At 38.0% G+C, this 14,583-nt stretch overlaps 2 protein-coding genes across 2 annotated transcripts; both read right to left on the bottom strand.

The window, feature by feature from the left end:
- Positions 1–1,461: 1,461 nt before the first annotated feature.
- LOC118433057 lies at positions 1,462–3,565 on the bottom strand. The gene is made up of 3 exons (XM_035844615.1): positions 3,455–3,565; positions 2,735–3,088; positions 1,462–1,620 (listed from the first exon to the last, which is right to left on the bottom strand). The coding sequence occupies exons 1-3, from the start codon at positions 3,563–3,565 to the stop codon at positions 1,522–1,524; spliced, it is 564 nt and encodes a 187-aa protein (XP_035700508.1). The 3' UTR covers positions 1,462–1,521.
- A 6,877-nt stretch (positions 3,566–10,442) lies between these two features.
- LOC110861343 (parkin coregulated gene protein homolog) lies at positions 10,443–13,112 on the bottom strand. The gene is made up of 6 exons (XM_022110451.2): positions 12,759–13,112; positions 12,611–12,691; positions 12,191–12,379; positions 11,544–11,790; positions 11,318–11,467; positions 10,443–10,779 (listed from the first exon to the last, which is right to left on the bottom strand). The coding sequence occupies exons 3-6, from the start codon at positions 12,377–12,379 to the stop codon at positions 10,619–10,621; spliced, it is 747 nt and encodes a 248-aa protein (XP_021966143.1). The 5' UTR covers positions 12,611–12,691; positions 12,759–13,112; the 3' UTR covers positions 10,443–10,618.
- Positions 13,113–14,583: the final 1,471 nt, after the last annotated feature.

Here is a 14,583-nt window from a genome sequence, read left to right as displayed (position 1 = left end):
GATTCGACGACTTATCAGCCAGTGTCACTAAAATCGGCACATTTTAAACCGATTTCAGCTTCTGTGCTGATTTTGGCGACGAGTCATCGAGTCGTACAGTCCAAAATCAACGCATTTTTAATCATTTCTCGTCTCTGGGAACTTATTTTAAAATTCTAGAGGACGAATTTGTAGAGCAGGGAGTTTACCAATTTTTTAGAAATATACACTCCAGATTTTGATCCTTTTTGAAGGAGGACAGATCACAGGTCTAAGAAACCTTCAGAAAAATTGCAACTCGTCGAAACTGGCTCAAAAAACTCCCCGCCATTCCATCAATCAACTCACTGACTACAAATTAGTCGTTAAGAATTTTAATATAAGTTCCCAGAGCGGAAAAAAGGTTCTGATTTCGACAATTATTAAATCCCATCGAATTTACGAACCTTCCCATCTCGACGAAAGTACGGTTTTACTTGCAATTTGAGCAAATCATTGTTTTCACTCGGCTCCTCAACTTTCCCTGGGGCTGAGCCAGTACCACTGCAAATTAGAAAAAATCAATCAATTTTTTATCCTACACGAAACAAATTTAAAGCAAATTCACCTGAGAAATTCAACGTATCGAGCCGTCCAATCCTTGTAAAAAGTGTCATCCTCGATCTTCTCGACAGGTTCTGCTCGTGAGCAAGTTGATGTCACATTCTGCATCGAGAATAATGGAACAGCGGGATTTTTGGGCAAAATGGTGACATCGTCGGTTTGGGTGGTCGCGTTCGTCACGTGGTTTTCGGGTGATGTCGCCACTTCCGCAGCATGGTTTCCTGTGACGTAGAGCCTTCGCGAGTACAGCGCATTGAATTCTGGTGATTCGAAATTTTGGAGGGTGCCCATCGCAGCTTTTTCTTGGACGTGACCGCCCCATATCGCCGGTTGAGGAATATATGTCACGTGATTTTCGGGTGATGTCGCATTTTCGAGGATGTGTGTTGCAGGTTTTTCTTGGACGTGGCCTGATCCTGACGGAACGTTTTGGGCGGCGTGGATCCGACCACAATCGTTACATGGCGTTGGGGAGGAATAATTTTCGTGATTGTGACAGCACCCACATTGTTGACCGCCCAAGGTCACTGTCACCTCGGAAAGTTGGCTGGATGTTGGTGGTGGTGGGGGTGCTGATACCAAGATTGGTGGAAGGTGTGGATTTTCGTGGACTTTTCCGCAATCGTGGCACTCCATGAGGAAAATAGTTTTTTTTATCGAAATAGTGTGCAAATTCAGGGTCAAAATTTGGCGAAAGTTGTGCCGTGGAAGAAATTATGAGTCTTCAAATTGAAATATGAACTTATTTTTGAACGAAATTGTGTTCAAGGAAACTACAAAGGTTTCAAAATTGACCAAATTATGCACAAAATTTACAATATTCAACATGCATTTTATTAATTTCTCATTAAATCTGATGAATGAATTAATTCGCTGTTACATTACATTACGTGCATTATAATTTGATTATTACATATTTACTCAAAAACAGGAGCGATTTCATGGCAGTAATCCGTTAAATGTTTGTCTATCGATCGAGATAGTGATCGAATAGCCGAACGATCCTTCCTGGGGCTCAATGATGTCGACAAATCGGGCCTAAAAAATATGTACATAGATTTGTTAGGTTGTAAAATTTATCAGTTTATCGGGTGGAAGAAACCACTTGTGTTTTTTGCAGGGAAATATTTTAACCAGCAAAAAACGCAAAAAATTAGGGCCCAACGCTCAGGCTTGGGCAAGATAGATACTTTAAGATACAAGATACTAGATACAAGATACAAGATACTACTCGTATCTTGTATCTTCCGCCCGCCTCAGCTCAAAGTATCTTGTATCTTGTATCTGGAAAATCCTCAATGAGTATCTTGTATTTGTATCTTGTATCTGATATTTTCCATCAAGAGGAAAGTATCTAAGATACTTTTTAAGATACAAGATACTTTTTGCAAAATATGCTACCCGCGACATCTAAAGTTTGATTTTCTTATGATTTAATGCGTGGTATTTTTGCTAGTGGAAGGTGTTTTTCAATGCCTAACTACTCAATAGTAAGACTTTCATTTTACTGGCGATGCCTAAATGGCAAAAAATATGAAATTTTATCTTTTTTAAATCTAAAAAAAAATCAAAAGTATCTTGTATCTTGTGGAATATTTAAGATACTTTATCTTATCTTGTATCTTGTATCTTTAAAAATACTTAAAAGTATCTTTTACTTAGTATCTAAGTATCTTGGAAAGAACAGAGAATAAAGTATCTTTATCTAGTATCTTGGATTTTTTTGCAAAAGTATCTTTATCTTGTATCTTGTATCTGAAAACAAAGTATCTTGCCCAAGCCTGCAACGCTATACTTCATATGGCTTGATGGCGCTTATTTCTTGCACTTTCTTGCACCTTACACTGCAAAAAATTTAGCACATCGGCAAGAAACGAACGACTTGTTGCAAAAAATAACGGTAACAAAGTGTTTTTTTGCAGGTATTTTGACCTGCAAAAAATGCAAGGCGCAAGAAACTAAACAAAATAGAAGAAACTACCAATTTCTAATGATCTTTGTTGAAACATGAATAAAGGATTAATAAACAAACAAACAAACGGCGCCTATTTCTTGCACTTTCTCCCAGTTTCTTGCACCTCGAATTTCTTGCACTTCGTGCTTTTGCAGTGCAAGAAATTTAGCGTCGAAACATTGCCATTTCATAAATTACCTCCATAATTCCGGGCGTCTTGTTGCAAACCGTGTTCAAATGATGGAACCGGTCCTTCAATCGGTGGATTTGCTCAGTCAGGAATTCCTCATTCTTGTCTTGGTCGTCGGGATGGTCAGGGCTCAAAATGAGGACGAAATCAAACAGAAGATTCTCCACGTGCGGAAGGTGGATGAAGCGACGGACCAATTCTGGCGTCAAAATGGCCCCTTTCGTCACGTGAGAGTCCAGCGGAAGACCGAACTGGTCATTGATCCCGAGGAGCTCGAACGCGTTCCATGGCTTCCCAATTTGCGTCATGTGACGGAGGAAAGTCTCATCGGCGACTTCTTCATGGACAGCAATTCCAAAATTCTGGAGAAAATGGATAATTCAAAATTGATGTAGGACTAATCCACAAAATCGTAAAAATCAGCACGGTTTTAAAAATTTCTCGGCTCTGGGAACTTATTTTAAAATTCTGAACGACAATTTTGCAGTCAGTAAGTTGATTGATGAAATGGCGTTGAGTTTTTGAAGCGGTTTTTGACTCGGGCTAAAAACTAACTTTCAAGAAAACAGCTGAGTTTTGTTGACCACGGGGTCGCATGACGACAGTCTCCTTGGTCTTTTTATAATTTTTCCCAAATATTTTGCAAAATTTTCACAACCCACACCACTTTGACGGGCTGAAACTACCAGAAGCGAGCATTACGTTTCTTAGCTTTTTTGCACACGTACAGATGAGGATATGACTGATTTTATGGCAAAAAAGCTAAGAAACGTAATGCTCGCTTCTGGTAGTTTTAGCCCGTCAAAGTTGACATTATCACCTCCTTGTACGGTACTCATCTTTGTAGTCAATGAGTTGATTGATGGAATGGCGTTGAGTTTTTTGGGCCAGTTTCGACGAGTTCCAATTTTTCTGAAGGTTTCTTAAACTTGAGATCTCCTCCTTCAAAAAGTGTCAAAATCTGGAGTGTATATTTTCAAAAAATTGGGAACGACTACAGCTTTACAAATTTGTCGTCCAGAATTTTAAAATAAATTCCCAGAAACAAGAAATGATTAAAAATATGCTGATTTTGGCGATAAAACTGACGCGAAGTTCTTGCTCGTTCTCCGACATCCAAACGACATTCTCCAACGCGACTGGACTCAGGAGGACAAGATGATTCAAATTTGCGGGAAGTTTGGCTGGGTTTTCGAGCCCGTAATTCATAATGGTTAGGTCTCTGAGGTTTTGAAAATCTGCAACAAGTCATTACCAGCTTGGTGATGATTTTCTCTCCGAAATAATAATTCAGATTATGGTCTTCCAGTCCAGCGTATGCTCTCCGATTTTGAGCAAACCCGTGTCAATCAATCGCAAATTTGATTAGCATGAAATTTGCGAAAGACACGATCTCCCAATGGGCACGTTTGGCCGAGATATTTGCATCCTAAGAGGAGAAAACGCGCAGTAAATTTGGAAAGACTCAAATTTGTTAACTTTACTGCGCATTTTCTCCTCTTCGGATGCAAATCTCTGCCAAACGTGCCCATTGGGAGATCGTGTCTTTCGCGAATTTCATGCTAATTAAGTATGTCATCGATTGACACTAGTTTGCTAAATATTGGACAGCATACGCTGGGAGACCTCCATTGTTGGATATACTACATACCCGTCACCCAATTACAGTCGACGTAATGCATGTTGTCATAAATGTCGCCAGGTTCCTCGGCAAGATCAGCCTTCACGAGACAAATCCTGTTTAGCCCTTTGTTCCTGGAAATGATGTCCGACATCCAATTGAAATTTCCAAATTCCGTGTTGATTCCGCAAATTGAGAACAAATTGTGGGCTTTGGCTTGTACAATGGCGAGGTCGTCGAAGGTGTCGCCCAAGACGAGGTTTGGCTGACCGATGGCTAGAGGCAAAATATTTCAGCACATTTTTAATCATTTCTCCGCTCTGGGAACTTATTTTAAAATTCTGGACGACAAATTTGTTAGAGCAGGTCGTTCCCAATTTAAAAAGAAATATACACTATAGATTTTGACACTTTTTGAAGGAGGAGATCTCAAGATTAAGAAGCCTTCAGAAAAATTGGAACTCGTCGAAACTGGCTCAAAAACTCAACGCCATTCCATCAATCAACTCACTGAGGACAAATTTGTCGTCCAGAAATTTAAAATAAGTTCCCAGAGGGGGAGAAATGATTAAAAATGTGTTAATTTTGATGACATCGTGTTATGAAAAAAAATCGTTTTTTTTGCCACCCACCAACAGTCAAAAACCTGATTTTCTCCAACAACGAATCCGGAACTACGTCAAGGCTGGTGTCATATCCGAATTGGTGGCGTTGCAGAAATCCGGGGGCAAGCTTGTCCAGTTCGCCGTGTCGATTTTTGCCAATATCGAATTCAATCCCGCTCTCGTAATCGGTCCGTTTGGTTTGAAGGTTAAGTCCGACCATGAGATGTTTCGAGTGCTCGAAGAACCAGACAGCGACACGAATCCGGCGGGGGACGAAGTCCTTCGAGACCAAGCGGGATGAGAGCAAGTCGGAGCGTGGGAGGTATTGTAGGATTTTTAGGACCAGCTGAAATTTAAGAAAGGTTTAGTTTCTTGCGGGTTTGCTATATTTTTTGCACTGCTTTTTTGCGGGTTTGCTATATTTTTGCACTGCTTTTTTTTGCAGGTTTGCTATATTTTTTTGCACGGTTTCTGGGGGTTTGCCATTTTTTTGCACTGCTTTTTTTTACGGGTTTGCTATATTTGTGTACTGTTTTTTTGTGGGTTTGTTATATTTTTGTACTGCTTTTTTTGTGGGTTTGCTATATTTTTTGCACTACAAAGCAAGCCACGCAAAAAATGCGAGGTGCAAGAAACTGGGAGAAAGTGCAAGAAATAAGCGTCATCTAGCCACGCGCCGTATGAACTATTTACAGCGGCGCGACGTAGTTTCTTGCGCCTCGCATTTCTTGCAGGTCAAAATATTTCCCTGCAAGAAACTACTTTCTTTCCCTTATTTCTTGCAACTGGTTTCTTGCACCCGAAAAACTGCCTGGACTCAATTTAGCGTTACTATTAATCACTTGTAGTCAGTAAGTACAAAGTACAAATAGGATGATATAAACACAAATTCAAAATATAATTAAAATTACTGCCTGGATAAAAAATTGTTCTTCTGGATCAATTTTTTACCCAGGGTCAAGTCACTCACCTCTGACGGAATGTTCTTCCAAGGCAATTGATGAAGTCTGGGATCCGGTTCGGGTCCAAATTCAGGTCCATCTTCTCCCCCTGATCCGGAACCATCATCCCCACCACAGCCACCGCCATTGTTCGGCATTTTATCTTCGGGCAAAATTTGTCACTGGTTTAGTTCGTCAAAAAAGCGAAGGGTCAAGATTTTGTGTCTCTCAGAAATTACAAATTGTCTCCAGAATCCACGATTAACTGACATCGTTTCTATGGGCGGTGCCCCATAGAAACGACAAATGATGTTGCGACAAATGAATTATTTTGAAAAAAAATTTCATTTTTTAAATCGTTGGTCCGAAAGTCCTCTTATCCGGACCAACTAGTTTAACCCTGAATAACTTTTGAACAGGCAGACATAGGGAATTAATTCCTGAGAACGAAATCATCCTAATTTTTAGCTTGATTTTTTAAGCTAAAAATCTCGAGTGTACTATTTCGAAAATTAAAACGTTTATTTTGAAGAATATCTCAAAAATATAAGTTTGTCAGCCAATTCTTATCTCACAAAATTCTATAATATACCAAAGTGATCGTATGATCCAGACCGATCGATTGACACCCCACTGGAGGGTGTGAGATCACTTGACCCGGATTTGACCTAGGGGGTCATCTCAAGCTTCCAACTTAGCAACGGTCCACTCACACCATTCTTTCAGTACATAATTAAAATTTAATTTCTTCAAAAATGAAAATTTGTGTTGGAAACAATTCATTTGTCGCAACATGTATAGAATGATAAAGTGTCAAATAATGGGTGTGTTTTATTTGCATCGTTTTCATCATTCCAATCCTGATTTTCGAATGGAATGAAAATTTTTGCGTTTTATTTGTCATGGAAAAAATCAGGATTTGGAATGATTTTCACCGAAGTTCATTCGGAATGAACTTTTTTTCCTTCCAACTCGCGAGCTGGAGTGAACATGGAATGATAGGGTTTTTATAGCAGTTTTTCGGCTTTTCGTCTATTTCTGTATGCAATTAAAATGAATTAACTTTATTTTAATTTAAAAATTAATGTTTTCCAATTAATTCAAAAAATCAAAGCTAATTGAAATTCTGTTAGGAAATTCTACCAAATTTGATTTTATAATTTCCATTCCAAAAATGCTGAGATAGGAGTTACCACTATAAGATTTTCTATTTATTTTTCTACAGATTTTGGGCGCATCTACAAACTGGCTTAAAAATTTTACATATTTTAAATCTGTAGCAAATTCAGCCCGATATGCTGATAATTTAACAATGACCCACATCTTGCAGGGCTGTTGTACTTAATTACTCCCTTAATTACCGACATTGAAGTAATTAGAATTGATTTCAATTACTCGGGCGTTTTTCAAGGTAATTAAGTATTGGAAGAACTATGAGTAATTAAAATTTGAAGTATTTAATAACTTGCCCAAGCAGTAATTGAATACTCAATTGCTTTGATCAATTACTTAATCGAGCATACTTGTAATAAAATGCGACAAGTCTCCCTCTCCCGAACAACTCAAGATAATCATCTTTTGTTTTAATGTCGATTTCTTTGCAAAATCTAGCGACAGCGTAAAGATCTCCCGAGAAATTTTAAATGGTTTGTAAATCATAACGATAGACTGTAAATATTCAGTAAGTACTTACAAAAGTTTTTTCCTGGATTTTTGGTAGAAAAAAAGTTATTAGAATAATAAAAATAAAAATGACTTCAGTAAAATCATTAAAACAGTATTTAATTTCAGTGGTATTTAACTACTCATAAAAGTAGTTGAACTACAACTATAACTACTTCGGTTTCATGTAGTTAAATGTTTACTACATTTATAACTACATTCTAAAATCTAACTACTACATAACTACTTTCAACTACTTTTTAACTACTTTCATTTAACTACCTTTTAGGGTGTAGTTGAAGTTGAATGAAAGAAAAACTTTTAGCTGCTTTACTTAACCCCTTGTTAAAATCATTGAAATAAGAAAATTGTTCACAATAGATCATTGCAATTCCTTTAAAAAACATAATTACGTTCAGGTAGTTGAGATTTTTACAGGATTTGGTCTTGCATTTTATCACTTTCTGAGAATAATTAAGGCAGTCTGCTTCAACTAGAACACCATGAAAGTAAGAAGATTTGAAAAACCAAATTTTTTCATTAAAAACATATTTGAGATTAGATGACATGTGGTTAAAAAGTAGTTGAAAAGTTTTCAACTACCTTTTAACCATTTTTCAATGAAAAGTAGTTAAAATGTAGTTGGTCAACTATACCATGGGAGAAAGTAACCCAACTAAATCTATTTCATAGTTTATCAATATTTATGTTAATAAAAAATATTTGTAAGTTTAACTACTTTTTTCACCTGCTTTAAAAAAGTCGTTAAATCAACTACAACTACTTTTTGCAAAAAACTGTAGCTAACTACTACAAAACACAAATTTAATTAGATTATTTAATCAAATTATTTTGTAAAATCCGTCAAATAAAACGCAAATTGTTTTATCATGGCAACTTTTCACACCATTCCAAAAATCCGTTTTATTTGCGAGTGAAATCATTCCATTCTCATTCCATACCATTCTCGTTCCATTCCATCCAAACTTCATTCATTCCATGGCAAATAAAACACACCCAGAATCGTTATCATTTTTTTCGAGTAATCATTTATTATTCAGTTTCTATACATACGAACGAGACGATCATTTCTCGCACTGCAAAGCAAGAAAATGCGCCATGAGCGGTATGAACTATCGCGTAGTTTTTTGCGCCATACATTTCTCCCAGGTCAAAATTTTAGATGCAAGAAACCACTTTCTTCCCGTTATTTCTGGCAAGTGGTTACTCCGACTCGAAACACGGATTCTGACAAATGAGTAATGACACGACGCTGGACAAGATGGAATTCGTATACAATCTGCTTTCTCTCAAATTATTCATGTTCTTCATTTTCCCCTTCGAGAGAGACCCACTTGTCCCTCCATCATGCTCTAAATCGCGGAAGCCGTGGGGACATTAACACTGCGGAATAGGGGACGAGGAGGGAGGGGTTTATATAAGATGGGCAGATTATGCGGACATCGAACAACCGTGGGGACATTGTCCCTCTGTCCACACCCACGCTTCCGCGGCCACTGCATAAAAGTATGTTATACTCGTGCATGTAATCAGTGGCCACGGATGCCGTGGGGACATTAACATTGTAGAATAAGGGAAGAAGGGGTTTGTATAAGATGGCAGATGATGCGGACATCGAACAACCGTGGGAGCATTGTCCAGAACAATTTATCCCTCTGTTCCCACCCTTCCGCGGCCAGCGCCAGGTCGACATTCCACCAATTCCAGACCATTATATCACAACAACACTAAATGCATACACAACCACCCAAATATTCAAATTCCTCTCTCATACTCTACCCAACCCACAAAAGTCCAGCATGGCATCCATCCATCCAAATCCAACCCGAGCCAACTTTCCCCTGCTTTCCTTTCCTCAGAAAATCAGGAGGAGAAGAAGGTAATAAAATGCACATGGGACTTTCTCTCCACGAAAAGCGAGACGAAGGCGAGATGCAGATGTTGAACGAGGCGAGGGCTAAATTACTTTTTCGCTTTTCTTTCCTCTCCAAAAATAAGACATTCTCTCCTCAAATCATATTTATGTATGGCGTGGCCGTGGTTTGGTCCTCCAGCCCAAAAATAAAACGAATCTTGTCCAGATTTCGGAAATTCTATTGCATTCAATTCCAAATCCACCTTCGCAGGCAGGGTTTCGTAGGGGGTTTCTGGGAAAATTGTGGGAAAAATGGGAAATTTTACCCTTTGGAAAAATGAGAATTAAAGCAAAATTTCCATTCCAAATGGAACTGCTGATTTACCAAAAAGTGAAGGACTGATTTTCTAAAAAAAGTAAAATAAAATGTTGGAGTAAAAATTTATAGATTTTGAAAAATGTAAATTGATTTCCTGTGCGTGGAATAACTTTAACTGCGTACAAAAAAGACATAAGTTTCTTCTATTCTTTGGGAAAATAGTGGTAATTTACGCACAATATGGAACCTTTTTTCAAGCTACACCGGGATTGTGGAACGAGTTATATCAAAAAATCGAGCCAAAAATTAGGAATCACATGGCGCTTATCATTCCCTTTGAAGAAAAATATGTAGTGATATCTTCTCTCTTTTCAAAAAATAGTCCAAAAAATAGTGGCGAAAAAGAAATCACGACGGAACCTTACCCACCAGACCACGCGTACAGGTAGCTCGTTTGTCCTGTCCGTGTCCATGTCCTCCGTGTCGTCATCCTTGTCCCAGCACTTATTAGCAATAAAACTCAAACCTTATAACCCATAAAAATCTCAATCTTATCCCACCGAACAATTCAAATTCTTCTAAAGAAAGAAAGGGACAAAAATTTGATTTGATAAATCCCCTCATAAATTCCACCCTATAAATTTTTTTGTAACAAAAAAGCTTTATTTTCAGACATTTTTTTTTCATTTTCATTTTCATTTTCATTCATGACAATTTCATTTCGTTCGTTCCTCATTCGTGGTTTAGAAAAAGTACAATATTTTACAAATCCCAGTATTAAATAAGACTAAAAATTGATTGATTTAATTTCACAAGGAATTATTAATTGATTGGCACTGGAGTGGATTGGATTATGTAAATGATTTCTTCAGTTCAGGATGACCGACTCGTAGGTGGGGATCATGTATTTGATGTTGATGAAGGCATCCTCCCCGCCGTAAGTTTCCATCAGCTCCAAAGTTTCTTGGATAAGGTCACCAATGTTTTCTCGCTTGTATTGTCCGTACTCGATCTCGTCGCCCAAGTTGACTGAAAAAATGAAGAATTAATTAATCGATTAATTATAATAATTGGTCAAGCAATTGATTAGCAAATCGATCTAAATAATAATCAAAATCTAATTTTTCTTCCATCTCTGCCTCCTTGTTATCACGATCAATTATTGATAACTAATCAATCAATAATTAATTCAATTAATCGATAATAATTGGTCAATTAATAAATTAGTCAATCAAACAATTCATTAAAAAGTCGATCTAAATAATAATCAAGAAATCTATAGTTTTTCTATCTCTGCCTCCTTGTGCTCACGATCAATTATTAACAATTAATCAGTCAATCAATCAATAATTAATTAATCAATCAAACTACTCATTATTCTATCCAAATACTACAAATATCACGCTCTAATTTTTTGTCTCTCTCTTTCTCCGTCTAATTGTCCTCACGATCAATTACCAATAACCAATCAATCAATTAATTATATCAATCAATTAGTTAATCAATCGGTTAATTAATTAATAACAAATCGATCACAATAATAAGCAAAACCAAAATTTTTCCTCACCGTTCTTGTTCTTGAAAATGTTGAGGACTGGTAACAACTGGCGGTAGTAGGGGACCAAGGCTTCCCCCACTTTGGGCGCGCAGACAATCAGTTTCTGCAGGGCGTGGAGGGTGACCTTCAAAATTTGGGGGCACCGGGTGTTCAGCGCCTCTGTAAAGAATGAAGTGAAATTACAAATCTACCCAGTTTTTCCTCTCTTTAAATTTAAATTAAAATCGCCACTCACCCCGAATCGGTCGAATCAAGTGGGGCACGACGGGCAGTACTTTGTCACATCCTTGTCCCAACATGAACATGTCGTTGATTCCTTGTCGGGCGAAGAAGGCGTAGGGATGCTCGATTTCGCGGAGTCCTTCAAAAAAGAGGGGCAGATAGTGGTGGTAGTCCAACATGTCGGGCTGCACGGTCCACCGGATCGATTTTCCTGAAGAGTTGTGATCAATCATGATGGGAAATTCGCCACGGTCGTAACACTGAAAATAAAAAATTGAGAGAGATGAGTCAAACACGTTAAAAAAGACAGATATGTGAGAATGGAGGTCTCCGATTTTGAGCAAATTAGTGCCAATCGATCGAAAATTTAATTAGGATGAAATTTGCAAAAGACACGATCTCCCAATGGGCACGTTTGGCCGAGATATTTGCATCCCAAGAGGGGAAAACGCGCCTTAAAGTCGACAAATTTTTACATTTTCCAAATTTACTGCGCGTTTTCTCCTCTTGGGATGCAAATATCTCTGCCAAATATGCCCATTGGGAGATTGTGTCTTTCGCAAATTTCATCCTAATTAAATTTGTCATCAAACGATACTAATTTGGTGCTCAAAATCGGAGAGCATACGCTGGGAGATCTCAATTAAGTAATTTACTCACCCGGCGAAACAAGGTTGGCTGCGGACACCTGACCCGAGTTGACCCTGCTCGAGGGGGACAATCCGTGATGGTGTCTTTCTGCCAGGACTCCACACTGAACCCTTTCACGACACGGAGGCAGGAAATCTCGCCGCCACGAACGTTGTAAGGGGCCCGCATATCGTACATTTTTCCCCACATGGTCGTCATCTAGGGAAATTAAAGAAAAACAGGTTATCAACTTATCGTCCTTATCATCGCCAGTGGCCGCGGAAGCCTTGGTAGCGACAGATGGGAGGGACAATGTCCCCACGGTTGTTCGATGTCCTCATCATCTCCCCATCTTATACAAACCCCTCCCTCCCCCTATCGTGCAATGTTACTGTCCCCACGACTTCTGCGGCCACTGATCGTCACGACCTTATCTTAAGGTTATTTTACCTTGAAGTAGTTTTATTTAGAGACAAATAGTAATAAACTGCAAAAGTACTGTTGACTGAGTCGTCTCGTCGGAGAGGAAACCTGCCAAAATTCAAGGGGTCAACGAATCGTCCTCATCGTCACGATCTTATCTTTTACCTTATCTTACCTTGTTATTAGAGTTGAAGTAGTGTTTTGAGAGACAAATAAGATAAGCTGTGAATGTTATCGGAGGGGGGAGAGAAAACCTGACAAAATTGAATTGTTCTTCTTCCTTCTGGCAAATATTTTCTTCCTCAATGTTTGGTCGATTTCTTCAAATTTTATTGTTCGTCTCTCGCTCTCTCGTCGTCGCCCGGTAGTTTTCCTGCCTCGTTGTCATGGATGAGACGAGAAAACGAAGAAATAATGAGAAAATTTCCAAAGAAAATGTAATACCCCAATATATTCGCAATTAAAAGACGTGACCAAACACAAATTAAGCAAGCGAAACTTTTACTGGGTGCGTGCCTGTCGTGGATTGATGTGTATAAAAATAAGACACGCGAATGGACAGTGGCCGCGGAAGGTGTGGGGACATCGGGGGACAGTAACATTGTTGGATAGGAGGAGAGAAGGGACTTCTTAACATGGGAAAGATACGATTTTGCAGAATTTTTTGGGGGACAATGTCCCCCCGCGTGTGCGAATGTATGTTTATTTAGGGATGCCTCACTATTTCAGTGGCCGCGGAAGCCGTGGGGACTTCGGGGGACAGTAGTATTGTAGCCTACAATTTGTAGGATAGGGGAAAGCAGGGTTTATATAAGATGGGAGATGATGCGAACATCGAATAACCGTGGGGACACGATTCCGCGGCCACTGCTCACTCACAAAGACGAAATAAATGCGTACAGAACAACTTTGTTAATCGATTTATGTATGTTTGTACGAATACAAGCAAATCACGAGTAAGAAATAAGTACATTTCAATCAAGATCTTCTTCTTCAGGCTTGAGCAATTAATTGATTATCGATTATCGATTACATATATTTGTTACATAATTTGAAGAGTTTACAGATTTTTTTGGCTAATTTTGCTTTATGAATTGATTAAATATCAAGTATATGTAGCTTATACAATTTGTAGAGTTTTCGATTATCGAGTTACATATTCGGTACGCATATTTACAAACTTTTGATTATGTATCGAGCTACTTACATATTTTTTTACGCAATTTATAGGTTTTTTGATCATCGAGTTACATATTTTTTACACAATTTTAGCCAATTTCACTTTAGTTAAATTAACAAATTATCGATTATAGATTCCATCATTTGTATATACTTGTTATTTGTAAAGTAAATATACGTATTTTTTTTAGCAAATTTCACTCCACACACGTCAAAACATCATCATCTCATTCATTACATAAAATGAACCCGTCTCAAAAACGCCCCGGTCGACAATCTCATCTCTCTCACCACCAACTTTCTCTCTGCCAAAAGTTCTCCTACATTGCATTACAGTAATTTAATTGATTATCGATCGCTTCAATTGCACCTTTTTTGTTACATAATTTGAAGATTTTGAGGTATGCTTTATAGATTTTTTGGTCCAATTTTGCTCCTAAAATTAACTAATTATCAATTATAGTTTTCATACTGTATCGATTTTTTGATTATCGAATTGCATACATATTTTTTATTACATACTAAAACATACATTTAGTACATAACTTGTATAAGTACATATTTTTATCTGTCCAAACGTCACAATATCATCATCATCATCTCATCTCATTACATACTTCAACTTTTACATAAAATGAACCCGTCTCACAAAACGCACCAGTCTCATCTCCAACTTTCTCTCCCTGCCAAAACTTCTCACCGTGCACACCCACATTACACCAATTGATTAATTGATTGTTGATATTCCATATTTTAGTTGCGTAATTTGAAGAGCTTTCGTTCGATTATTGAGGTAAACTTTACAGATTTTTTGGTCAATT

Source organism: Folsomia candida, unplaced genomic scaffold (genome assembly GCF_002217175.1).
Source record: "Folsomia candida strain VU population unplaced genomic scaffold, ASM221717v1 Fcan01_Sc040, whole genome shotgun sequence".
Lineage (NCBI taxonomy): Eukaryota > Metazoa > Arthropoda > Collembola > Entomobryomorpha > Isotomidae > Folsomia > Folsomia candida.
This window is presented reverse-complemented; position numbering and strand designations above follow the sequence as displayed.

Excerpts from the sequence above, each read along its gene's own strand:
- LOC118433057 (XM_035844615.1), bottom strand. The coding sequence starts at position 3,565 with ATGAGTACCGTACAAGGAGGTGATAATGTCAACTTTGACGGGCTAAAA. Across the intron at positions 3,089-3,454 it reads AATCAGTCATATCCTCATCT|AATTTTGGAATTGCTGTCCA; the intron begins GTACGTGTGCAA and ends CATTTTCTCCAG. Across the intron at positions 1,621-2,734 it reads AGACGCCCGGAATTATGGAG|GCCCGATTTGTCGACATCAT; the intron begins GTAATTTATGAA and ends CATATTTTTTAG.
- LOC110861343 (XM_022110451.2), bottom strand. The coding sequence starts at position 12,379 with ATGACGACCATGTGGGGAAAAATGTACGATATGCGGGCCCCTTACAAC. Across the intron at positions 11,791-12,190 it reads AGCCAACCTTGTTTCGCCGG|TGTTACGACCGTGGCGAATT; the intron begins GTGAGTAAATTA and ends TTTTATTTTCAG. Across the intron at positions 11,468-11,543 it reads CTTGATTCGACCGATTCGGG|AGGCGCTGAACACCCGGTGC; the intron begins GTGAGTGGCGAT and ends CATTCTTTACAG.